This window comes from Mytilus edulis, chromosome 7 (assembly GCF_963676685.1).
Source record: "Mytilus edulis chromosome 7, xbMytEdul2.2, whole genome shotgun sequence".
In the NCBI taxonomy this organism is placed as follows: domain Eukaryota; kingdom Metazoa; phylum Mollusca; class Bivalvia; order Mytilida; family Mytilidae; genus Mytilus; species Mytilus edulis.
Genome location: NC_092350.1, coordinates 19,331,426 through 19,358,715, shown reverse-complemented (window position 1 = coordinate 19,358,715; position 27,290 = coordinate 19,331,426). Strand labels below are relative to the sequence as shown.

General features: G+C 34.9%; 2 protein-coding genes across 2 annotated transcripts in view; one reads left to right on the top strand and one right to left on the bottom strand.

Moving 5' to 3' along the window:
• Window positions 1-27,290, top strand: part of LOC139480943 (sulfate transporter-like) — a 55,224-nt gene that overhangs the window by 14,392 nt on the left and 13,542 nt on the right. The gene's annotated exons all lie outside the window — the stretch shown is intronic.
• LOC139482802 (sulfate transporter-like) lies at window positions 12,141-14,866 on the bottom strand. Its single transcript, XM_071266856.1, has one exon. It carries the CDS (start codon window positions 14,807-14,809, stop codon window positions 12,821-12,823), a length of 1,989 nt encoding a protein of 662 aa, XP_071122957.1. The 5' UTR covers window positions 14,810-14,866; the 3' UTR covers window positions 12,141-12,820.

Genomic DNA, 27,290 nt, shown 5'->3' with positions numbered 1-27,290 from the left:
TATGTTTATACTATAGGGCGTTCTACAAGATCCTCTAGGCGGTCTACAGGATCCCCTGTTTTCTCAACATTGTATATCTACTATAGGACGTTCTATAGGGTCCCCTGTTGCTGGTTTTTCAAGTGTATACTATAAGGCGTTCTACAGGATTCCCTAGGCGGTCTACAGGATTCCCAGTTTTCTCAACATTATTTATCTACTATAAGACGTTCTACAGGATCCCATGTTGTTTGTTTTTCAAGTATATACTATAGGGCGTTCTACAGGATACCCTGTTTTTAAAAATCATGCATTTAAAAAAGTACTTACAATAGGTTCTCCTGTTGTTTGTTTATCATGTATATACCATAAGGCTTTCTATAGGATCCCTTGGTTGGTCTACTGGATCTTCTCTTTTCTCAACTTTTTTTATCTACTATAAGACGTTCTATAGGGTCCCCTGTTGTTGGTTGTTCATGTTTATACTATAGGGCGTTCTACAGTATCCCCTGGGCGGTATACAGGATCCTCTTTTGTTAAAACAAATTATGCATCTGAGATAGGAAATTCTATAGGTTCCCCTGTTATTTGTTGTTCAGGTTTATACTATAGGGCGTTGTACAGTATTTTAAGATCCCTTGGGCGGTCTGCAGGATCCCCTGTTGTCTTAACATTATATATCTACTATAGGACGTTGTATAAGACTGCAGGATCCCCTGTTGACTGTTGTTTATGTTTATACTATAGGGCGTTCTACAAGATCCTCTAGGCGGTCTACAGGATCCCCTGTTTTCTCAACATTGTATATCTACTATAGGACGTTCTATAGGGTCCCCTGTTGCTGGTTTTTCAAGTGTATACTATAAGGCGTTCTACAGGATTCCCTAGGCGGTCTACAGGATTCCCAGTTTTCTCAACATTATTTATCTACTATAAGACGTTCTATAGGATCCCCTGTTGTGTATTTTTCAAGTATATACTATAGGGCGTTCTACAGTATCCCCTGTTGTCCTAACATCATATATCTACTATAGGACGTTAATAAGACCCCCTGTTGATTGTTTTACAAGTCTATACTATAGGGTGTTTAACATGATCCCATGGACGGTATACAGGGTCCCCTGTTGTTTATGAATTATGCATTTAAGATAGGACATTCTAAAGGTTCCCCTGTTGTTTAATTATCATGTATATACTATAAGGCTTTCTATAGGACCACTTGGTTGGTTTGCAGGATCCCCTGTTTTCTCAACATTATATCTCAACTATAAGACGTTCTATATGATTCCCTGTTGTTTGTTGTTCAGGTTTATACTATAGGACGTTCTACAGTATCCCCTGGGCGGTATGCAGGATCCCCTGTTTTCTCAAAATTATTTATCTACTTTAAGACGTTCTAAAGGATCCCCTGTTGTTTGTTTTTCTAGTGTATATACTATAGGGCGTTCCACAGGATCCCCTAGGCGGTCTACAGGATCCCCTGTTTTCTCAACATTATTTATCTACTATAGGACGTTCTATATTGTCCCCTGTTGTTTGTTGTTCATGTTTATACTATATGACGTTCTACAGTATCCCCTGGGCGGTCTACAGGATGCCCTGTTGACTGTTTTTTTATGTTTATACTATAGGGCGGTCTACAGGATCCCCGTTTGTCTAAGAATATATATCTACTATAAGACGTTCTAAAGTATCCCCTGTTGATTGTTTTTCAGGTTTATACTTTAGGGCTTTCTATATGATCCCTTGGGCGCTCTGCGGGAAACTTTGGGTGGTCTGCAGGAATCTCTGTTTTTTCAACATAATATATGTAATATAGGACGTTCTATAAGACCCCATGTTGATTGTTTTTCATGTTTATACTATAGGGCGTTCTAAAGGATCACCTGTTTTCTCAACATTATTGATCTACTATAAGACGTTCTATAGGATCCCCTATTGTTTGTTAATCATGTATATACTATAGGGCGTTCTACAGGATCCCTTGGGCGGTCTACAGGATACCCTGTTGTCTGTACATTATATATTTACTAAATGGCGTTCTATAAGACCCCTTGTTGATTGCTTTTCATGTTTATACGATAGGGCTTTCTATATGATCCCTTGGGTGGTCTGCGGGAAACTTTGGATGGTCTGCAGGAATCTCTGTTTTTTCAACATAATATATGTACTACTTAGTATAGGACGGTCTATAAGACCCACTGTTGATTGTTTTTCATGTTTATATTATAGGGCGTTCTAAAGGATCACCTGTTTTCTCAACATTATGTATCTACTATAAGACGTTCTATAGGATTTCCTGTTGTTTGTTTATCAATTGTATACTAAAGGGCATTCAATAGGATCCCCTAGGCAGTCTGCAGGACCCCCTTTTGTCTTTACATTATATATCTACTATAGGACGTTCTATAGGATCCCCTATATTGTTTGTTTATTATTTATATACTAAAGGGCGTTCTACCGGATCCCCTGGGCGGTCTACAGGATGCCCTGTTGATTGTTTTTTATGTTTATACTATCGGGCGTTCTACAGGATCCCCTGGGCGGTCTACAAAATCCCCTTTTGTTAAAAAATATGCATCTTAGATAGGAAATTCTATAGGTTCCCCTGTTCTTTGTTTTTCATATTTTTACTATAGGGCGTTCTACAGGATCCCCTGGGCGGTCTACAGAATCCCCTTTTGTTAAAAAAAATATGCATCTGAGATAGGAAATTCTATAGGTTCCCCTGTTCTTTGTTTATTATGTAAATATTGTAGGGCGTTTATGATCCATTGGGTGGTCTGCAGGATCCCCTGTTTTCTCAACATTATATATATCTATCATAGGACGTTCTATAGGATCCCCTGTTGATTGTTTTTCATGTTTATACTATAGGGAGGTCTACATGATCTCCTGTTGTCTGAACATTTTATATTCTTCAGGATCCCCTATTTGATTTGTAGGCATCTAGGATAGGACCTTCTATAGGTTCCCCTGTTTTTTAAAACATGTATCTACTTTACTTATATACTAGAGGGCGTTTTATAGGATCCCCTGTTGTTTAATAGTCGTGTATCTGCATGCTGTGGGGCGGTCTATAGAATCACCTGCTGTTTGTTCATTATGTTTCTAGTATAAGACGTTCTTTAAGATACTCTGGGCCGTTCCCCTGTTGGTTGTTCATCATGCATCAATAACAGGGCGTTTTATAGGATCTCTTGTTGTTTTATAATTGTTTATCTGCTATAGGGCGTTCTATAGTATCATTGGGTCGTTCTAAAGGACCCCCTGTTGTTTGTTCACCATGTATTTTCTAGAGGGTGTTCGATATAATTCAAAGGTAGATCTAAGGGAGCCCCTGTTGTTTGTTCATCATGTATCTATTAGAGGGCATTCTATAGGATCCCCGGGACTGTCGATAGGATCCCGTTGTTTGTTAATCATGTATCCACTAGAGAACGTTCTATATGATCCGCTTTTGGGTCTAGAGGATCACTTCTTGTTTAATAATCCTGTAGCTGCTATACGGTGTTATATAGGATCCCGGGGTGGTCTATAGGATCCCCTGGTTATTTTTTTCATTATGTTTCCAGTATAAGGCGTTCTATAAGATCCTCTTGACCGTTTATAAGTTCCCCTGTTCGTTGTGCATCATGTATCTATAACAGGGCGTTTTATATGATCCACTGGGCGGTCTATAGGAGCCCCTATTGTTTAATATTTGTGTATCTGCTAGATGTATCCACTTGAAGGTGTCCTATTTAGGATCCCCTATTGTTGAATAATCGTGTATCTGCTATAGGGCGTTCTATAGGATCCCCGGGGCGGTCTATAGGATCCGCTATAGGATCCGCTGTTGGTTGTTCATCATGTATCTATAATAGGACGTTCTATAGAATTCCCTGGGTGGTCTATATGATCCCGTATTGTTTAATAATCGTGCATCTGCTATAGGGCGTTCTTTAAGATCCCCGGGTCGGTCCATAGAATCTCTAAGTCGGTCTGTTGTTTGTTCATAATGTATCTATTGGAGGGCGTTCTACAGGATCCCCTGGGCGGTCTATAGGATCCCCTGTGGTTTAATAATTGTGTATCTGCTATATGGTGTTCTATAGGATCCCGTTGTTTGGTAATCATGTATCTACTAGGGAGTGTTCTATGGGATCCCCTGTTGGGTCTATATGATCACCTGTTGTGCAATATTCGTGTATCTGCTAAAGGGCGTTCTATAGGATCCCCAGGGCGGTCTATAAGATCCCCTGTTGGTTGTTCGTCATGTATCTATAATATTGTTCGTTTCTTTTTTTTCATTTCGTTTATAATATATCTTCTTAAGTGTATAATATATCTTATTGAATTAATAAGATATCTTATAAAGTATATAAGATATCTTATAAAGTATATAAGCTATCTTTTAAAGTTGATAAGATATCTTTTAAAGAGTAGATAATATAAAATATCATATATATTATATGAGATATCTTGTATATTATATTAGATATCTCATATATTATATGAGAGAGAGATTTTATATATCATTTGAAATATCTGATATATTATATGAGCTATTGAAGTTAGAATAAATAGTAAAACGGCTTGCCATATATACTCATTGAATCTATTATCATTAATAGACAGTACATCATCAATATATCGGAAAGGGATATTAAAAGACGGGTCAATTTCTTTTCTCCTGTCTGTACAAATCCATAAGAATACGAAAACAAATAGAATTGCCATTGCGAACAAAGGCGGATGTCATACTGTGGTCAAGTTGCCAGACGACCTTGACATTGCTAGGTTACCGTCAGCAATTTTGAAATAAAATATATACTAAAAAACACAACTACCTACTGCTAGGTAGTTCTGAGGATCATACAAATTGTTGACACCTACTTTGTATATTGAATATCATGGTTCTATGCTCAGGAATACTAGAATTATATACAAAAAACTGTAAAAAATACTGTTGACCAGTGTTTATAGTAATCGAGACCATCTTGGACCATCCCCTTATTAAAAAGCACAACTTTATATAATGGTTTACATTATGCCATAATGCCATAAAGATGAATGTTTCTATCCTTTTCCGAGAACTTGTCGGGACAATAAAATTATGGGGAAAAAGAACAGAAAAAGAAAAAAAAAAAAAAAAAAAAAAAAAAAAAAAAAAACAACCAATCACAATATGCCCCCCTCGCCCTTTGAAAGGGATAACATAAAACGCCCTATAGCAGATGCAAGGTTATTAAACAATAGGGGATCCTAAAGACAGACCCGGGGATCCTATAGAACACACTATAGAATATGCACGATTATTAAACAAAAGGGATCCTATAGACAGCCCAGTGGATCGTATAGAACAACCTGTTATAGATACATTATGAACAAACAACAGGGGAACCTATAGACCGCCCCGGGTATCCTTCAGAACGCCCTATAGCAGATACACAATTATTAAACCACAAGGGATCCTAAAGAACGCCTATGGGAGCATATATATAACGCCCTCTAATAGATACATGATGAAAAAACTACAGGGCTCCTATAGACCGACCCTGGGATTTTATGGAACACCCTCTAGAAGAAACATATTGAACAAACAAAAGAGGATCCTATAGACCGACCCGGGGATCCCAAAGAATTCCCTATAGCAGATGCGCGATTAATAAGCAATACGGGGTCCTATAGACCGCCCAGGGGATCCTATAGAACAACCTGTTATAGATACATGATTTACAACCAACAGGGGATCCTATAGACCGCCCCGGGGAACCTATAGAACGCCCTATAGCAGATACACGATTATAACACAACAGGTGATCCTATACCAAACAGGGGATCCCATAGAACGCTCTCTAGTAGATAAATCTAGTGAATACATGATAACTAAACAATGGGATCTTATAGACCGCCCTGGGGATCATATAGAACGCCCTATACAGATACACAACTATTAAACCACAGGGGATCCTATAGACCACACAGAGTTCATATACAAGCCCTCTAATAGATACATGATAAACAAACAACATGGCTCCAGAAGACCGACCCTTGGATGTTATAGAACACCGTCTCGAAGAAACATGTTGAACACACAACAGGGGATCCTATTTAACGACCCAAAGATCCCAAAGAATACCCTATAGAAGATACACAATTATTAAACAAGAGGTGATCCTATAGACCCAACAGGGGATCATATAAAACGTTCACTAGTTGATACATCTAGTACTAGATACATGATAAACAAACAACGGGATCCTGCAGACCGTTCAAGGGATCATATAGAACGCCCTGTAATATATACATGAAAAACAAACAACAGTCTAACCTATAGAACGTCCCATAGTAGATATATAATATTCAAACAACAGGGGATCCTGTAGAGCGTCCTTTAGTAGATATATAATGTTCAGACAACAGGGGATCCACAACAGGGGATCCTGTAGAACGACCTTTAGTATTTACATAATAAACAAACAATATATGGGATCCTATAAAAAGTTCTATAGTAGATATATAATGTTCATACAAAAGAGGATACTGTAGAACGCCCCATAAAATAAACACGAACAACACCAACAGGGGACCATATAGAACGTCCTATTTTAGATAATGTAACTTTGAGAAAACAGGAGATCCTGCAGACCGCCCAAGGGATAATAAAAGTCTTATAGTATATACATGAAAAACAATCTACAGGGGGACCTATAGAATTTCCTTTCTCAGATACATTATTTTTAACAAAAGAGAATCTTGTAGACCGCCCTGGGGATCCTGTAGAACGACTTATAGTATAAACATGAAAAACAATCAATAGGGGGTCTTATAGAACGTCCTTTAGTATATGTATAATGTTCAGACAACAGGGGATTGTGTAGACCGCCCAGTGAATGAACAACAAACAACAGGGGATCCTATAGAACGTCTTATAGTAGATATATAATGTTGAGAAAACAGGGGATCCTGCAGACCAACCAAGTGATCCTATAGAAAGCCTTATAATATATACATGATAAATAAACAACAGGGGAACCTTTAGAATGTCATATTTTAAATTCATAATTTTCATAAACAACAGGAGATCCTGCATAACGCCCTATAGTATAAACCTAAACAACAAACAACAGGGGATCATATATAAAGTCTTATAGTAGATATATAATGTTGAGAAAACAGGGGATCCTGCAGACCGCCCAGGGGATACTGTAGAACGCCCTATAGTATAAACATGAACAACAAACAACAGGGGACCATATAGAACGTCATATAGTAGATATATAATGTTGAGAAAATAGGGGATCCTGCAGACCGCCCAGGGGATACTGTAGAACGCCCTATAGTATAAACATGAACAACAAACAACAGGGGACCCTATAGAACGTCCTATAGTAGATATGTAATGTTGAGAAAACAGGGGATCCTGTAGAATGCCCTATAGTAAACACTTGAAAAACAAACAACAGGGGATCCCGTAGAACGTCTTATAGTAAATAAATAATGTTGACAAAACAGGGGATCCTGCAGACCGCCCATGTGATCCGCTATAACGCCCTTTAGTATATAAATAAACAAGCACTATAGGGGATCCTATAGAACGTCTTATAGTAAATATATTATGTAAAGACAACAGGGGATCCTGTAGACCGCCCAGGGGATCCTGTAGAACGCCCTAGAGTATAAACATGAAAAACAATCAACAGGGGATCTTATAGAACGCCGTTTAGTACATATATAATGTAAAGACAACAGGGTATCCTGTAGACCGCCCAAGGGATCCTGTAGAACGCCCTTTAGTATATACATGATTAACAAACAAAAGGGGATCCTATAAAACGTCTTATAGTAGATATATTATGTTGAGAATACAGGGGATCCTGTAGACCGCCCAGGGGATCCTGTAGAACGCCCTATAGTATATAAATAAAAAAATAAACAACAGGGGATACTTTAGAACGTCTTATAGAAAGCCCTATAGTATAAACATGAAAAACAGGGGGTCTTATAGAACGCCATTTAGAACATATATAATGTACAGACAACAGGGTATCCTGTAGAACGCCATTTAGAACATATATAATGTAAAGACAACAGGGTATCCTGTAGACCGCCCAAGGGATCCTGTAGAACGCCCTTTAGTTTATACATGATTAACAAACAATAGGGGATCCTATAAAACGTCTTATAGTAGATATATTATGTTGAGAATACAGGGGATCCTGTAGACCGCCCAGGGGATCCTGTAGAACGCCCTATAGTATATAAATGAAAAACAAACAACAGGGGATACTTTAGAACGTCTTATAGTAGATATATATTTTAAAACAAACGGGGATCCTGTAGACCGCCCAGTGGATCATGTAGAACACCCTAAAGTAGAAACATAAAAAAACAGTCAACAGGCCATCCTGTAGACCACCCAGGGGATCCGGTATAACGCCCTTTAGTATATAAATAATAAACAGACAATATCCTATAGAACGTCTTATAGTAAATATATTATGTAAAGACAACAGGGGATCCTGTAGACCGCCCAGGGGATCCTGTAGAACGCCCTAGAGTATAAACATGAAAAACAATCAACAGGGGATCTTATAGAACGCCGTTTAGTACATATATAATGTAAAGACAACAGGGTATCCTGTAGACCGCCCAAGGGATCCTGTAGAACGCCCTTTAGTATATACATGATTAACAAACAAAAGGGGATCCTATAAAACGTCTTATAGTAGATATATTATGTTGAGAATACAGGGGATCCTGTAGACCGCCCAGGGGATCCTGTAGAACGCCCTATAGTATATAAATAAAAAAATAAACAACAGGGGATACTTTAGAACGTCTTATAGAAAGCCCTATAGTATAAACATGAAAAACAGGGGGTCTTATAGAACGCCATTTAGAACATATATAATGTACAGACAACAGGGTATCCTGTAGAACGCCATTTAGAACATATATAATGTAAAGACAACAGGGTATCCTGTAGACCGCCCAAGGGATCCTGTAGAACGCCCTTTAGTTTATACATGATTAACAAACAATAGGGGATCCTATAAAACGTCTTATAGTAGATATATTATGTTGAGAATACAGGGGATCCTGTAGACCGCCCAGGGGATCCTGTAGAACGCCCTATAGTATATAAATGAAAAACAAACAACAGGGGATACTTTAGAACGTCTTATAGTAGATATATATTTTAAAACAAACGGGGATCCTGTAGACCGCCCAGTGGATCATGTAGAACACCCTAAAGTAGAAACATAAAAAAACAGTCAACAGGCCATCCTGTAGACCACCCAGGGGATCCGGTATAACGCCCTTTAGTATATAAATAATAAACAGACAATATCCTATAGAACGTCCTATAGTAGATATATTTTGTTAAGATAACAGGGGATCCTGTAGAACGCCCTATAGTATAAACATGAAAAACAATCAACAGGGGGTCTTATAGAACGCCATTTAGAACATATATAATGTAAAGACAACAGGGTATCCTGTAGACCGCCCAAGGGATCCTGTAGAACGCCCTTTAGTATATACATGATTAACAAACAATAGGGGATCCTATAGAATGTCTTGTAAATAGTAGATATATTATGTTGATAATACAGGTGATCCGGTAGAACTCCCTATAGTATATAAGTGAAAAACAAACAACAGGGGATACTTTAGAACGTCTTATAGTAGATATATATTTTAAAACAAACGGGGATCCTGTAGACCGCCCAGTGGATCCTGTTGAACGCCCTATAGTATAAACATAAAAAAAAACAGTCAACAGGCCATCCTGTAGACCGACCAGGGGATCCGGTATAACGCCCTTTAGTATATAAATGATAAACAAACAATATAGGGGATCCTATAGAACGTCCTACAGTAGATATATTATGTAGACAACAGGGGATCCTGTAGACCGCCCAGGGGATCCTGTAGAACGCCATATAGTATAAACATGAAAAACAATCAACAGTAGGTTTTATAGAACGTCCTTTAGTAGATATATAATGTTCAGACAAGGGATCTTGAAGACCGCCCAGGGGATCCTGTAGAACGCCCTTTAGTATATACTTGATTAACAAACAATAGGGGATCCTATAGAACGTCTTAATTTATAGTAGATATATTATGTTGAGAAAACAGGGGATCCCGTAGACCGACCAGGGGATCCTGTAGAACGCCTTATAGTATATACTTGAAAAACAAACAACAGGAATCTTATAGAACGTCTTGTAGTAGATACATAATGTTGAGAAAGCAGGGGATCACACAGACCGACCAAGGGATCCCGTAAAAAGTCCTCTAGGAGATACATCAAAAACAAACAATAGGGTATCCTATAGAACGTTCTATTATAGTTTATATATAATGTTCAGACAACAGGGGATCCTATATACTGCCCAGGTGATCCTGTAGAACGTCCTTTAGTATATACATGATAAACAAACAATATAGAGATCCTAAAGAACGTTCTATAGTAGAAATATAATGTTCAGACAACAGAGGATCATGTAGACCGCCTAGAAGATCATGTAGAACGCCCTAATAGAACATGTTACTTATTGTAGCTTCATTATAAACAATTAACAGGGGAAACGAAGACCAGCACCCCCCACCCCCACCACCACTACCACCACCCCCTCACACCCCGTAAAGGAAATGTCTCGTGTCTAAGAAAGTGTAAGCTACATGGTTTTTTTTTTTCAATTTGCCTACATCAAAGTACTCTATTAAGCGGATAATAAAAATCATATATCATATATCTTAAAAAGGAATATATTTGCTTAATGAGGGCACAATGATATATGCTACTGTAATGCGGAACATTTTCCTATTTAAGACACCATTTTACGTTGAAAGTGAAATAATTTCTGTCATGAACGTTGCACGAAAAACAAAGACTTTTAGGTGAACCTTTTGTGACTGAGTCACTGTCCTCTTGTAGAATTATATGAACTCTCTGTTTTACTTAATATTCCCTATTTAGTGTGTACACATTTATGATATACATGTAACTTGATAATTTACAAAATTAAATCAGTTTCGTTCTTGACCATGGTGACGATCACTGTCTAGTGTTTGATTTTATTATTTTTTAAATACTGAGCACGCAAAATAAGCATTTGAATCACGAAGCACGTATAAAAATTACATAGGCAGAACATGTTGAACACCTAGCTGTTTTGCACGACTGAACGTGAAATAAAAAAGTAAAAACACGTTGAACGTGAAATAAAAAACGCGATCACGTACCACGAAAATAACCCTTTACCACTCTCCATGAAAGTTAATGATTTTGCATCGTTTTTTTTAAGATAGTTTTACATGTTAAGAAAATTCTATTTTTAGCATTTGTATTTTCCGAATCGTTTAAAAATAGCCTATAAATAGAATATGCATAATTCATGATTCGTGACGTAAGGCGGTCTACGGGATCCCTTCTTCCGCTTACCCTATTTATGTGTATTATCATATGCATTTGAAGAAATGTGTTTTATTATTGATATCTTTAAATAACATCCACAATAAAAGCTACTTAATACCGAAAAAATGTAAATTAGACGAAACAGGTTTAATAACAAAATTAATTTGTAGAGGTATTTTACGTTTTAAAAAATAAAGCAGTCCGACCAAGTGCAATGTTATTGTATACCAGTATATATGATTAATAGTAGAAATCGGACAAATGCTATGGAACGCCGTAACTGCCTTATGGTACTACATTCTTTATCATGATGAGGTTTTTCTTTATTATGATGAGGTTTTTCTCTATTATGATGAGCTTTTTCTTTATTATGATGAGCTTTTTCTCTATTTTGATGAGGTTTTTCTCTATTATGATGAGCTTTTTCTTTATTATGATGAGGTTTTTCTCTATTATGATGAGGTTTTTCTTTATCATGATGAGCTTTTTCTTTATTATGATGAGCCTTTTCTTTATTATGATGAGCTTTTTCTCTATTATTCTCTATTAAGCAAACACAAATTAACCCCCAATATTTGAAACACACTGATTATTTAACAAACGTACAAATATAATGTAAACAAATTAGTTTTTCAGCAACTTTTATAAGAATTACATAATATATTAATATGACAATACAGATTCACAGGGAAGTCACAATATTTTTTTTGAAAAACAGAAAGCTTTCTCTTTAAATTAATGTGTTTTCATTGTTGTAAACATTCTTATATATAATCAACAAGATATTAGTTAACATTTGAAAGGATTATGCATAAAAACTGAGACTAATACACAAATCTAGTAGTCGCAGACGAAAAAGTTATGTGTCGTCTGTGAAAATTATATAACAAGCTTGACAGGTGATCCATTTATTCAGATTGATACGGCCATTTACCACAAATAAGCAACAACAACAAAAAACAAAAAAACAACAAAAAAAAACCAAACACATTTAGAGCTTGAAATCTAATTTGAAATAGTAACTAAGAATTTTAACCAATTTTGAAAAAGTCAAAATTAATGTCAAAAAGACGTTTCCGCACAATTATTGGAATACTGTGTTTTCTACTGACAAAAGATTGACAATGTTGCTTCAAATTAGGATTGTCTGTTCGTTCTGGTCTTTTGCATTTAAAAAATGAAATACTTCATAAAAGAGATGCAAAATACACCCACTAACCACGATTATGTTTATTATGCAAAATGTTAACGTTCAAAATTATAGTAAAGTAATATACGAAAATAGTTCAAAACTTCACAGAAATTTTAGCAACTTATCACAACATTGTTTTCTGATCATATCTTAGACACAAAGCCACAAACATCAAACTTTCAAAGATTTTGATAAGTGACTAATAACAAAACATATCTCTTTGAAAATCTTTTTCATAGCTTTGTTATCTCTTCGACCGTTGAAATTTTAAGCGGGGTACCTAGAAAGGAATTGTCAATTGCAAATAAAGCATCAAATACATCGTAGAAAATGTGATCTTTCGGGAATGATGTGAAGAAACCTGATGCTTGTAGTGCATCTCTGACTCTCGTCGAGCAGTTCACAAAATAAACATTGATTTCAACTTCCTTGTATTCTCTCATTACTTCAGTAAGAACATCTATTCCAGAAATATCAACATAATTCACCTTTTGGCAATCGATAACCACGTGTTTCAATTTGGCCACTGAACAAATTTTGTCATTCTTTACATGCACGTGACCATTTACCTTTAAGTTATCACAGTAGTCGCTTTCATTGGTTCTGCTCCCAACAGAATCAATAGATGGTAAACGAACAGCTTCTGTCTTAATTTGAGGTTTAGGAACATGTCGATAAAGTTTGTCTTTGAATATTTCAGCATTTGCAAAAATAATCGGTGCATCAAACATAAATACTTTAACCGATGGAAATTCTTTTACGTGAATTCTTCTCTTTTCATCAAAAGTGACACTTTCTTTATCGGAAAAGCCAATTGTGCGTCCTTTTGCAACTTGGTGTTGAACAACAACAGACAAGAACGAGAAAACGATTCCAGTAACTGATCCATAATCTAAATCAGCAAATATTGATACCAGAAAAGTTATCATCCATGTAAAGAAATCGAACCTGTTAACCTTCCAGTACTTTGGTAATTCAGAGAACTGAGTAAACAAATCTGTCATCGATGCCACAACGATGGCTCCTATCATTGCCATAGGTAAGAATTCAAAAACCTGTCCAATCCATAAAATGACTAAAGCCATTATAAGTACAGTGAATATTGCGTGAAAAGTTGTCTTAGCGCGCAAGTGTTTGAGAGTCATTGTTCTTGGAGGTGAAGTGGCTTGAGGAAAACAAGAAAAGAAAGAAGAAAAAACATGACAGAGCCCATATGCTATCAGTTCTTGGTTGTAGTCCGTATACTGTTTTTCTTTTTTCCCTGCTGTTCTCGCTGTTGAAACGCATATGATAAATATTATAAGCGCCATAATTAAGCAATCAGTAACCATATTAGATCCTCGTTGAAATGTAGGCACTGAAGGTATCGGAAACCCCACTGGTACCTCGCCAAGTACCGATACGTCGTAATTGCTCTCCAGTTTTCCAAAATAAGAAGCTACAATACCGATTGCCACTATAAGCAGTTCTAAAGGTATAGGGAATTTTAGATGTATTTTGTATCTATTTGATATAATTCTATATGTCAAGATTATAACGAGAGTTACCAAGGCAATTGTAAGGTCACCAAGAACGGTCATCTTAATTTCAGTAAATAGGTCAACATACATATAGACTAACCTTCCTGCACCAAAACGAGGTAAAACTTGTATACCAAGCATGGGTGGAATTTCTAATGATGCAATATGAATGGCCAATGCAGTTGTGAAACCGCCAATAAAACTAGTTGACAGATACTTCGAAATCCAACCCAATCGTAAGATTCCAAATCCTGTCAACCAAATACCAGTCATCATACAAGCTATAACACCGATTTCTCCATTTAGTCGAGAATAGTCATCATCATCGGTTGTTAGTACTCTCTTTGTAGTAGTTGTGTAATTAACAGGTTGGTATGACGCATTCGCAGTCATTGCCTCGGATGACATCATAGTTGACTCTGTTGTAAGGGACATGTAATCTTCACTTGCATTTATAGGAAACTGTCTTGTAAAGACAGAATTTGTAGTGTTCAAATAATAGCCTTCTCTCTGCAGTTCAACTTCTCTCTGTATTACATTTCTGGTTAAAATAGCCAACACTGCGTTTGATCCGAAGGAAATGTGCTGAGATGTTCCAAAGATAAAGTATATTGCAACTGGAAAGATTGATGAATATAACCCGTATTGCGGTTTGAGACCGGCCAACATTGCGAAACTTATACCTTGTGCAATGTGCAGCATTGAGACTGTCAACCCACTGATGATATCACATATAATATTACTAACTTTGTATTCCGCAGCAAATTTCAAAAACGGAAGGACGGTTGTTAGAATATTCCATGCCCTTTTATTGGAACAAAAACATTGAGATTTGAAATTTTGTAAAAAAGACCTCCTCTGTGGATTTACTCTGCGATATGTTTCGTCTAATTTCTCTGTCGAATAAAATCTTCTTTTTAAAGATATTTGATCGGTTTCGTCTATCAGCATCTGAAAAAAAGGATTACAAAACAATGATCAAATATTGAAACTTAATAAGAAAAAAATAAACATTTTTCTTTTAAATTGTTATACATTTGTATTTGGAAGAAAGTATAATTGCAAACAAATTTTTATACTGAATATCGAACACAATTCCTATTTGACATTGTGTTCATCTTCTTTCTTTATAAATCTTGCATTAATGATGTAGTTTCTCTGTGAATATTAAAAATTAAATAAATCATCACTAATAAAGAACTTAAAAACTGTTTTGTTTTTGGTTTGAGATCGGGAAAATGAAAATCCTTACCTTTGATGCTGTAATTTGCTTGTCTTTTATTGAATAATGACGGAATTTTAACCCTTAAATCACAGGTAGGTTTGAGGTAATGTCACGAGCTTTCAGGATAATTATACATAGGGAAAAGAGATATACGATATTTCAAAGAGAAAAAAAAACGGTTTCCATAGAAACATAATGGAAACCTTCTGAATTCAATTGAACAACGAAATAAATATGGATTTGTTGGTACTGCTAATTGAGTTCTATATTCTCGAAAGGTATACTATGCAATCAAGACATTCTTTTATGATACTTAAGTTAATTAGGTCTAACAATGAAACTTTATATCATATACGTTATTATAGGTATTGAAACTCAATACAAGGTATACTATGACAAAGGTGACGACCGTGATGAAATTGTTTTTTTGGTCTAAATAAGCTCTGAATTTATGATAGTTAAAGCAGGTGTCATTCTCTGGAAATCACTGAGCCCTGAATACATGATAGTTAAAGCAGGTGTCATTCTCTCACTGAGCCGTGTATACATGATAGTTTAGGCAGGTGTCTGTAATACACTCTCATACAATAACTGGTTTAGAATTTTGATATATACTATTTTCACAGGTACCGCAGAACCATAAATATCCTGCAATTATATACTAAAAAGGGGTAAATGGTTTAAAATGAAATGTACACGACTATTCTACGATATGCATGCTGAGTTATAAAAACCCGTCAACTACACATCAACTATAAATCGTCTCTCAGTTGTTCTGTTAGTCTGTTAGCAATAAAGATTTTTTGTTGTTGCCTCTATTTTTTTAATAAAAAAACCCATACTTAATTAACATATATACTATTTTGGGGTAATCTATTTTATATACGTACACGCAAATTAAACAGAAAAGAGCTTTGTTATGTTGCTTGGAAATATGCTTAACGGTTTATATCCTAGCATAAATGACACTAACAATATCATACTTTCAATCAAATATAATGGGAAGATTGCCACCTCTTTTTTAAGTTGCATTTAACATTGTTTTCAAACTATTTTGAGTTAATTCTTATGTTATATGTACCAATAAAAGAACAAGAAGATATGGTATGATTGCCAACGAGACTTCTCTCCACAAGAGACTAAATTATATAGAAATTAACGACTATTGGTTAAATTGTAATGTAAAATTGTGTTTTATTAAAAATGCTATCGTTCAATATAAAGTATAGATTGTTGATGTTTTCTATACTATTAAACGAGAAGACTTCATTTTATGTATCGCTTCTCTTCTTTCCACTATAAATTAATCATCATGCCTCTGTGTCCTATAGGTAACATGCATAGTCGCATTTGTCATCCATTCTTATGATTATTCAGATTGAGTTTTTTTGGGGAGATAAGGTGTCACACCACCAATTACTCGCTCAAATTTAGAACGTATGTGAAAGTATGCCTACTCGGACAAAAAATAGTGCATTTGATGTCATTGTTTACTTAAACTACCCAACAAATTTGCAGAAATGAAACTTTTGGTGAAAGAGAAATATATTAAGACCGTTTTGAGGCCAAATTTACCGAAGTTGTCTATGAGTTGACATTAAAACTTGAGGATTAATGCGCTCCATAGTATACTAATTTAAGATTTCAAGAAAACCAGGGGTTATTTTTAGTGGTACATCAGTTCGGAAGGTCTCTTCTTTCTTATATGGCTTTAAAGGTATGCTGAAAATTGGTATGAAAAAAGGTGATACTTGTACGATTCAGGACATACCTGGTTTGTAAGAGGTTAATTAAACTTAAGATATAAAAAAATTAGATTGCACCGATTATTTTTGCAAATGCTGAAATATTCAGATTCATATCAAAATTTGCATTGAAAATAGATTGAAAAATATCTGGCTGTTTTACTTTTATTTTTTTTTAAAAGGCATACGGTAAAATTTTGATTGTTTAACCCCCTCCACCCAAGTGTACGTTTTGTACACTTTGGAAAATGGTTGACAATTATGGATGACCCCTAACCTTATGGCTGTTGTGACTGGAAAGGAAGAGCATCGTTATCAACTGGGAATTAAAAAAGAAATACTTGGACTTTACACCAGGAATCAGTTTGAACTGTCTGACAGTAACTTTATTGCTATTCAATCTGTAAATTATGATAATGAAATATCCTTTAGAAAAGCTGTCAGTAAAGTTTCTTTATGTAATGGTCAGGGTTACATAAAATGTGGCTGTAGTGCTAGTGGTAAGACTAGATGCAACACTAAACGTTGTCTTTGCAAAAAGTCGGGACAAATGTGTAACAGTCGCTGTCATCCAAACCTTACATGTAGCAACAAATAATTGTCAACTTCACTGTTTATGTAAATAATTCAATTACAATTAAAAATCTGTAACTGTTTAAATTGCATGCTTTATTTAATAATAGAATAAAACTATCTATTTGATATTTCAAGTCGTTTAATTTTGAGTACATTATATTCAGTTTTAGTCTTTTAGGCATTTTGTAAAATGCCTTACAATTTTTTCAGGCATTTTGTAAAATGCCTGAAAAAAATAGTCAATTTGTAAAATGCCTAAATCATGCAGGCATTTTAGAAAATGCCTAAAAATTTCAGTCATTTTACAAAATGCCTAAATTTAGAAAATGCCTGTAACATATATATATAGAGGAAAATTATTTTTCGCGTTTATCTACATGTAAACTACAATTATACTACTATGATATATAGAGGAGGGGGAGGACAGGGGTAAGGGAGACGGGGAGAAAGGGGGTAGGAGAAAGGAGAAAGGGGGTGGGAGAAAGGAGAAAAGGGGTAGGAGAAAGGAGAGGAAGGCTGGGAAAAATGAGAAAAAGTTGGGGAAAGGAGAAAAAATAAAATATCTCTCCTTTTAAATTTTTTTCTAATATTTCAAGAAAAAGTATCTCAAAAGGAGATGTTTTATTCTAATGGGAGAAAGGAGAACGGGGGTAGGAGAAAGGAGAAGACGGGTGGGAGAAGGGAGAAGGGTACCCCCTGTCCTCCCCCTCATAGAGGAAAAACGGTACTATTTATTCTGCCATTGTAGTCCGGCGGCTTTGTAAAAAATTGTGCACATCCTGTTACAAGCATGAAATTTGGCATAGACCTTCCTCAACTATTACTCTTTTATTTCAGATAGGGAGGCATTTGAAAAAAATGTCTCACTTCCGGTAAAATCCAAAATGGCGGACGTTATACTTAAATCAGCCCAATATCGAAGACTAGCGTGTAAAAATGTCCTATTATCATGCTCCTATCATATATATTTGGTACAGTCCTTTGTGTTTTACTACTTTTGGATAAATTAAATAGATTGCAAGATGTCTTCAGAAACCCCACTTCCGGTTAAAATCCAATATGGCGGACATTGTACTTAAATAAGCTTATTTTTTAGGGAGGGTAATTGAAATGTGTTTTAACGTATTGCTACTATAATTACATTGTGTATGAACCTTTCTTTGGTGCTTCTGATGGAGACAATGTATAAGACATATGTCTTAAAAACCCTTACTTTCGGAATTATCCAAAATGGCGGACAGAGAAATATCAATTTTTTATTCAAATTTTCAACTTTCTTCAAAATGTAAAGAAAATGATTTTATTTTGTGCTGGTCATTAAACTTTTGGCTTTAAGTTATCCCCAAAACCACTTATTCTAGCATGTTGTAAATGCTAAGATATAAAGTTGATACTTCCGGTAAAAATATGACGTAAATTTTAAAGATGAGTCCTCAATCTATTTCTTCGATGTAGAGTTTTGGATAGATTGATTTAAACAAAATAAAATCACTATAGTACTAAAAAATATTTAAAACTACTTCTATTTGGCCAAGAATACATGCTTATTCACAATCACCACCACATGCACACAAGGCAGTGCACGGGAGACCCGATTTTACACATTAAAAATAACCGCGGCATCCTTCAATTCTTACATCCATAATGTACAAACTTCTGAAAAAATGATGAGGTCTCAGAAAGAGTTTTTTTTAAAGGGATCCTCTTTGTCCCTTCGCAATCCATTAGTGACAAGACTAGGTAGCATAAGAGTCAATCCAAAGCTCGTCTCACTAAACACCTGCATTAGTATATTACACGTTTTACATGCTTGAAAAGACTAGAACAAGTCGTGGGAATAGCCTCACTTAAAATGAGATTTCCCTTTTGTGCAAAAATTGACTTTCTTGGTTCGTTAATCATGTTAGATCTGATAAGTTTGTACAGTACAACCCCGGTGATTTAGGCTGATCAATCATCATTCTTTATGTTAAAGTCACATCTTCAAATACCTTAATCCCACGCAGTCTTTTTTTTTTCCTTTTCAAGCAAAGAGAGAACAGTATCACAACCCGTCATAAGGTATTGGTCAGAAATAAAAGTGTGTGATCACTCATTGCCTAGTGCATTTGAAAGGCCATTGATAGATATTAATCCAAAGATTTTTGCCTCCCCAATACAATCAATAGTTCGTCTGCCCCTTTGTTACGGAATAGCGAAATACTGGTAGTTTTAAAGCTGCTAAAAGAAGCAAGGGCAACATTTAGGGGAAAGGGAATACACAGACGAACCCAGGATTAAAAACATCCTCAAAGATGGGAAAGTTTTCTGAGAGATGACGACAGTAAGAAAGAACTTTTAAGTTTTCATTCACAGGAGCTTGCTCAATACAATTTTGAGTACAAGGTAGTTGAAGCAACAAATGCTCAGGATGTTTAGTGTTATCCACCACTTGATGATGTTTCAAGTTTAGCACCATGTTTACACGAAGAGACTGACACTAGAATCAAGATAGATGTGTCTGATGCAGTGAAACATAGACTTAACTGAGTCATGACTCAAACAGTCGATACTGATGTCATTGCTGTTTCGCTATTCCGTGACATAGGGCAGACAAACTTTGGTTTGCATTTAGAAGGGGAAAAGTATAAGATATATATCAATCAATGACCTTTCAAATGCACTAGGCATTAAAAGATAACACGTTCGCTGGAAAAGGAACTGCGTTGGTGACATTAATGGAGTTTGAAGATGTGACTATAGCATTTAGAATGATGATTGACCAGCCAACATCACCATATGGATTTGATGTTTAATGTCATTGAAAACGATACGTGGTTTTGTTGGAAGATAAAAAAAAAAAAAAAAAACAGATTAGGTTAACAAGGCAAGAAAATATGTGTTTTTGCAGAATTTATTAAGATGTGAGAAACAATACCACAGTCTTTGTAAATGTTGGAAATCAGGTCTCCGATTGTGAATTGCGGCCTACTGAGTATGCTGGTTGGGTATTATGTCCTTACCTAAATAAAATACATTAAAACTGAAATACGAGTGGATGAAGTCTTGGATGCGTATGGTAGTTATAGCAACAAATGGTCAGGATATTCTATCTTATCCACCACGTAATGTATTTCAAGTTCAGCACCAAGTTCACATTTAGAGGCAGACACTAAAATCATGGTGCATGTGTCTGATGCAGTGAAACACGCACTTATGATGTTGTCAATACTGTTTCGCTATTCCGTGACATAGGGGTAGACGTTGTGTTTGGGAGGGCAAAAGACTTTGGATTAATATATTCTATCAATGGCCTTTCAAATGCACTAGGCAATGAGTGATCTGGGTGATCTGAAACACTTATTGTTATCCATGTCTTTACCTGTTGTGATATGGTTCTCTCTTTGCTTGAAAGGGGGGAAAAGACTATGTGGGAGACATTGATTGCATTTGAAGATGTGACTTTAACAAAAAGAATGATGATTAATCAGACTAAATCACCGGGGTTTTACTGTAAGATTGCACAAACTTAGCAGATGGGTATAACATGGTTAACGAAGCAAGAAAATAACTATTTGCGCAACAGGGACGGCTTTTCGAGGCTATTCCCTCAACTTGGTCTAGTCTTTTCCAGCATGTAAATAATGCAATATACTTAGGCAGGTGTTTAGGGAGACGAGCTTGGGATTGGCTCTTATGCTACCCACTCCAGGCGGGGACAAAGAGGATAACTTTTGAAAAACTCTTTTTGAGGCCTCATCATTTTGTCAAAAGCTTATACATTGTGGATGTAAGAAAGGATTCCGCGGTCATTTTTAATGTGGAAAATCGGGTATCCCGTGCACTGCGATGTGTGCATGTCATGGTGACTGTGAATAAACATGTATTCTTGGCCAAATAGTAATAATTTTAAATAATTTTTAGTACTATAGTGATTTAATGTGTTTTAACGTATTGCTACTATCATTACATTGTGTATGAACCTTTCTTTGGTGTTTCTGATGGATACAATGCATAAGACATATGTCTTAAAAACCCTTTCTTCCGGGTATATCCAAAATGGCGGACAGAGAAATATCAATTTTTTATTCTAATTTTCATTTTTTTCAATATGTAAAGACATGATTTTATTTTGTGCTGGTCATTAAACTTTTGGCTTAAAGTTATCCTCAAAACCACTTATTCTAGCATGTTGTAAATATTTAGATATAAAGTTGACACTTCCGGTTAAAAATATGACGTAAATTTCAAAGATGAGACATTTCAGTTACCCTCCCTAAAAAATAAGCTTATTTAAGTACAATGTCAGCCATATTGGATTTTAACCGAAAGTGGGGTTTCTGAAGACATCTAATCTATTTAATTTATCCAAAAGTAGTAAAAAACAAAGGTCTGTACCAAATATTATGATAGTAGCATGATAATAACACATTTTTACACGCTAGCCTTCGATATTGGGCTGATTTAAGTATGACGTCCGCCATTTTGGATTTTACCGGAAGTGAGACATTATTTTCAAATGCCTCCCTATCTGAAACAAAAGAGTAATAGTTGAGGAAGGTCTATGCCAAATTTCATGCTTGTAACAGGATGTGCACAATTCGTCTGAAATATGCTTGTAGCTGCCGGACGACAATATTAACATTTTATAAATTTACCACTTTTTAAGATATAAACCTGGATAAAACAGTTATAAGTTGTGTTAGTACTTTATTATTCTGTTTTAAAAATTAAAGCCAATTAGTATCATGACCAACTTCTGGCAACGGAGCTTGTTTATGTTATCCATGCCCACCGTCATTTTGCACCAAATTTATGAAATTTTGGAAGTCTTTTCGAATAATTCTCTAGAAAATGTTTTAATAAGTTTCAAAATGTATATTGTAAATATACACACTGCAGTTATTCATAGATAAATAAAAAATATATTGTACCCTTACATCCAATCACAGCGCTCATAATTTGACTCTTTCACCTGCCAAAAGGCCAACCTAATGCTGGGGAAATTAAATACTACTGTTTTCCCTATACTGTGACATAAAGATATAAAGAATTCATATGAGATTATTAATGCAATACTGGGCTATTGTGAAAACCTTGGCTACAATAAATTCTTGTATGTCCCCATTACTTAAAGAAACATAGATCATTTTATGTCCCCACCCCTACATGTTGGTTTACCTCATTCTCTACTTCTTTCAGAAAAGCCTTAATAAACAACCTGTATCCAATCATATCTTGATCTTATTTAAAAAGAATGATAAATAGTTCAATTTAAACAGATAAAATGGACAGTTCCATTCAATTTGTATTCATTTTATCAAAAATTTACAACAAATGCACAAATTCAAGATTTTTCATACTAATCTCCATTCCATACTTTAGTATATGCCATATTGTGGTTAAAAATTTGTTATAAAATCCATTATTCTGTCTTGAGATGATGAAAACAAAGATATTATTAGACACTTTAAACATTAAATATGTAAAATACTCAGCTGTAAAGTTGCCTTTGTTGCCTGTATCAATCAATGAAAAAGCTGAATTATGTCCCTTGGGAGTATTATTTTCCAACAAAAGTCCTTTCAAACAGTAGGAAATGAAAAATTATTTAGGTCTGATATAATAAAAGTAAGAACCTACAAAATGAAACACTTTTGAAATATTTGCTGCATGAATTATCAAGAATGTGAACAATTCTTTACACAGGAGAGTATAAATTCTATGTAAATTTAGCCTCAAGTGGGCCTCTTTTTTTCTAAGATGAACAATTCTAACACTGAAATTGCTTCTAGTAAATTATAAAAGTAGATTTGACATGACTTTTGGCCAAACTATGTTGTAAACTATCCATCTAACTATTCCTGATATTATTGCGTAAACCCCTGAGGGTTTACGCAGTATATATTGGACGAGTTATGTAGTCTTTCGGAACACCGGATGTTAGTCGGAACACTTCTGGTCTTTCTATGACCACCTTTCAAATACATGCGCAATAGCTATGACCACCTTTCAAATGCATGCGCAATAGCTTACAAATCTGTTGAATATGCATTAGCATCTTAAGTTGCTATAGAGATATTTTACGTATGATCTGAAATTTATTATGATATAATATTTTCTTGCACACGATTACAAGCTGCTAATATTAACCTACATGCGTAGTATTTTAATTAGTCAAACGATGTAACCAGCTGTGTTTAGATATGAGATAAGATTTCATGTAAACAATGCGCTTTATATTCTGAACGAGAATAATTAAAAATAAAATCTTTAGAAAGAGTTTTAGTAGCATTTTATTTTAGATTTTACGTTTAGTGAAGATGTACATGTTGTAAAAAGCAAGCTATTTATTTTTTTATACTGAAATTAAAGGGAAGTCTTTCTTGCATATGATTAAATTACAGTTATTTTTTTTGGTTGAATATTGCAACTTTAATAAAAAAAAAAATGGTTATTAAAAATAAAATTAAATAGATATTGAATATGAAAAAATAAAATATTTTGAACGAGAACAATTAAAAATAATATCTTTAAAAAAAGTATTAGCACTTTTTGAAATTTTACGTCTAGGATAGACCAAGGACATGGAAATATAATCATAAATACGTGCCGCAAATAGGTGTAAAAACGAGGATTTAAAAAAAAATCGTTTATTGAAAATAACGTTAAAATTAATTATGAAAGTTATGTCCGTATTTATTTTCATTAATATTGCAAATTTAAAGTTATTTTCTTTGTTTAAATATAGCAACATTATTTACTTTTTTTATAACCTCTGAATCCTTTTCGTCATTAAAATGCGACTGATAAGTATAGATATTCTATATGAAGGGGGAAAAAATAACCGTGACTGAAATCTAAATCTAAAATTTATTTTAAAAAAATACACATTTGACCATGCAGATGTAAGAAATGATACTTCAAGCAATGAAACAACGAATTAAATGTGCCACTTTAATTACGACTGATAACCTAAAAATGAATCATGCATGCATTTTTAGCAGACTTAACCAGGTCGGCGATAAGATATCGAATATAAAAAAAGAAGATATCGGGTTTGGTGTCAATGAGACAACTATCTGCAAGAAACCAAAATAACACAGAAATACAAACTATCATGGGTCACTGTACGGCCTTCAACAACAGGCAAAGCACGTACCGCATAGTCGGCTATAAAAGGCCCCGAAATGACAATGTAAAACAATCAGTCAAAAAAGAAAATTAACAAAGTCCGTATCATCGTATGCGTAACTTAGTTGCTCACCAGAGGAACTTTACGCAAGCGTTAAAACACGTTCCGTAAGTTTGAAGTACGTCGAAATGCAAAGGTATACGCTTGGTGAACGCTTTTACTTCAGGAAAGTTTTAATGGAACATAAAAAAAATCATTCAGCTCAAGCGTTTGTCAAACGTATATACATGTACCTGTAAACTGCACGCACATAATATACACGCTACACGAGCGTTGAAAACGCTACAGATAAGTTTTAGACACGTTAAGGGCACATTGCATACAAAAATACTCGTCGCCTTAAAGCTTTCATTTAGGAAAAGAAGTCCGATACGGGTGAAACTTCATCAAACCTACAGAAGATATTACACCCTCTCTAACCATGCAACATGGGACTAGACATAGAAGTACAGGAACTACTCACATTAGTTTGAGCTGTACAAGATCTACAAAAATATCCCGCCTGCCTCAAAGGTGCATATAGGATCGACCATGGTCCAGCACTAATACAAATACCAACCAGAGTTACAATGACGTGGTAGTAAGTCTTTAAAGGCCACCGAGCGGCCTCCAAAAATGAAAAAAAAAACTACTATTTAGTCGGCTATTAAATGCCCCGACCATTAAGATTTAAAAACAAAAATCAAACAAAACTAAACAGCCTTATTGATAACAAAATAATTTACGAAAACAACTTGACCGACATGAATTATGAACAACAACCACTGTACTACATGTTTCTGGCTTTAGAATGGACATTGGCACATAAACAATGTGGTGGCCATAAACCCAACCCTCCCAAATGAACCAAACCTTAAGGACAACACATCGCAAGAAAAAACTGTAAAATATCAGTTGCAATTCGCGTCCCTAAAATTATGGGTACGGTGCACAATAATCACTTACATAAAAACAATAGACACAAATCACTGAAATAATCGCACTTACCGAAAGCTATTTCAAAGCTAGTGAACATGTAGACGAACCAGTGGACATAGACGGACTGGTAAACATGTAAACAGACGGGCGAATGTGACAGACTTATTGACAAACATTCACATATAGACAGACCTGCAGTTGGGAATGTAGGAAGACCAGGAGAAACGCTAAGGTACGCTTTACGCACATCCAATACACGCTTTAAGCTCGTTGTGCACACGATACAGATATGATTGACAGGTTGAATGCATCAAAATTACTAGCGTTTTGGTAGCGTGCATGATTTTTTTACGTCGGATCTATACGTTGATGTGTGAAGCCGGTATTACATTATTTAAACCACTAAACAGGCAATGTCAGTTTCTAATTCTTATGCACAACAAAAGTAATATAAGACAATACATCTTTATTAAACAATTATCTAATATATATATAATGCCAAACAAGCATTTGGGTTTACGATTGCATTTCTTTTTTAAAGAAAGCAACTTGTTATAGGTTATTGCAAGGAATTGTATATTTAAAAGGAATGGAAACGCGGCCGACTTCAAAGAAAATATTATGATGCATCTATTGCTTTGACCGGGTGTTAATTACACCCCATCGCTCCAACTGGCTCATTACTTATCTGGTAGAAGTTATCGAACGTGGTCATTTAATCTGACACTAGTTATCTAACTTGACAATGATATTTTTTTCTTCTTACTAGGCATGTTTCTGTAATAAAAAATAATAACTAAAACATCATTCTAAGGGGCATTCTGTTTCAATTTGCTTGGCGTAAAATAAATCATATTATTGTTATTTTTGAAGATAATTCGAAATACACATTCTATTGTAGAGTAACGGTACTTACATTGTGTAGTACGAACGTGGTAAAGTAGCTAAGTGATAAATCATGAAACGAAAAATAAATTAATCCAAGAAAAAAAAATATAACAATACAACCACATGCAAAGTTAGTAATAAAAACCTTATTATTCAATTTTTTTTCATCGTATTATTTCATGAAGGTATGTCATAATCAGATGATATCGGACATTTTACGAGTGTTAAAAAGTTTTCATGCAAAATAAAGAACATTTTAAAAATGTAACTAAATGACTGTTAAAGAAAGAAGTTAATAAATTATTATGAAGGAAGGAAAATTTTAACAACTGCAGTAATATTATCTAGATAAAAGAACTCAGATTACAGGTGTTATAATAAATAACGGCATGCAGGATGTTTCAATTTGCAGGTATATGGGTATAATATATCATGTATCAATGATAAGCTAATTTGTCTCTGGTCTTACATACTTTTAAGATGTTAAAAATTAATAATGTCGAGCTCACCTGTTAATTAATGCTAAATTATGCAGAGATGCAATAAATTTTCTAATTAGAAACAGTTAAAACTTTCCCACATTCGCATTTTATTTATTTTAACACCAAAGGAATACTTTTGCGGCCTATAGACTACTGCTCTGGGAGAAAAAGGAAG

Coding starts and splice junctions, on each gene's coding strand:
- LOC139482802 (XM_071266856.1), bottom strand. CDS start 14,809: ATGCTGCACATTGCACAAGGTATAAGTTTCGCAATGTTGGCCGGTCTC.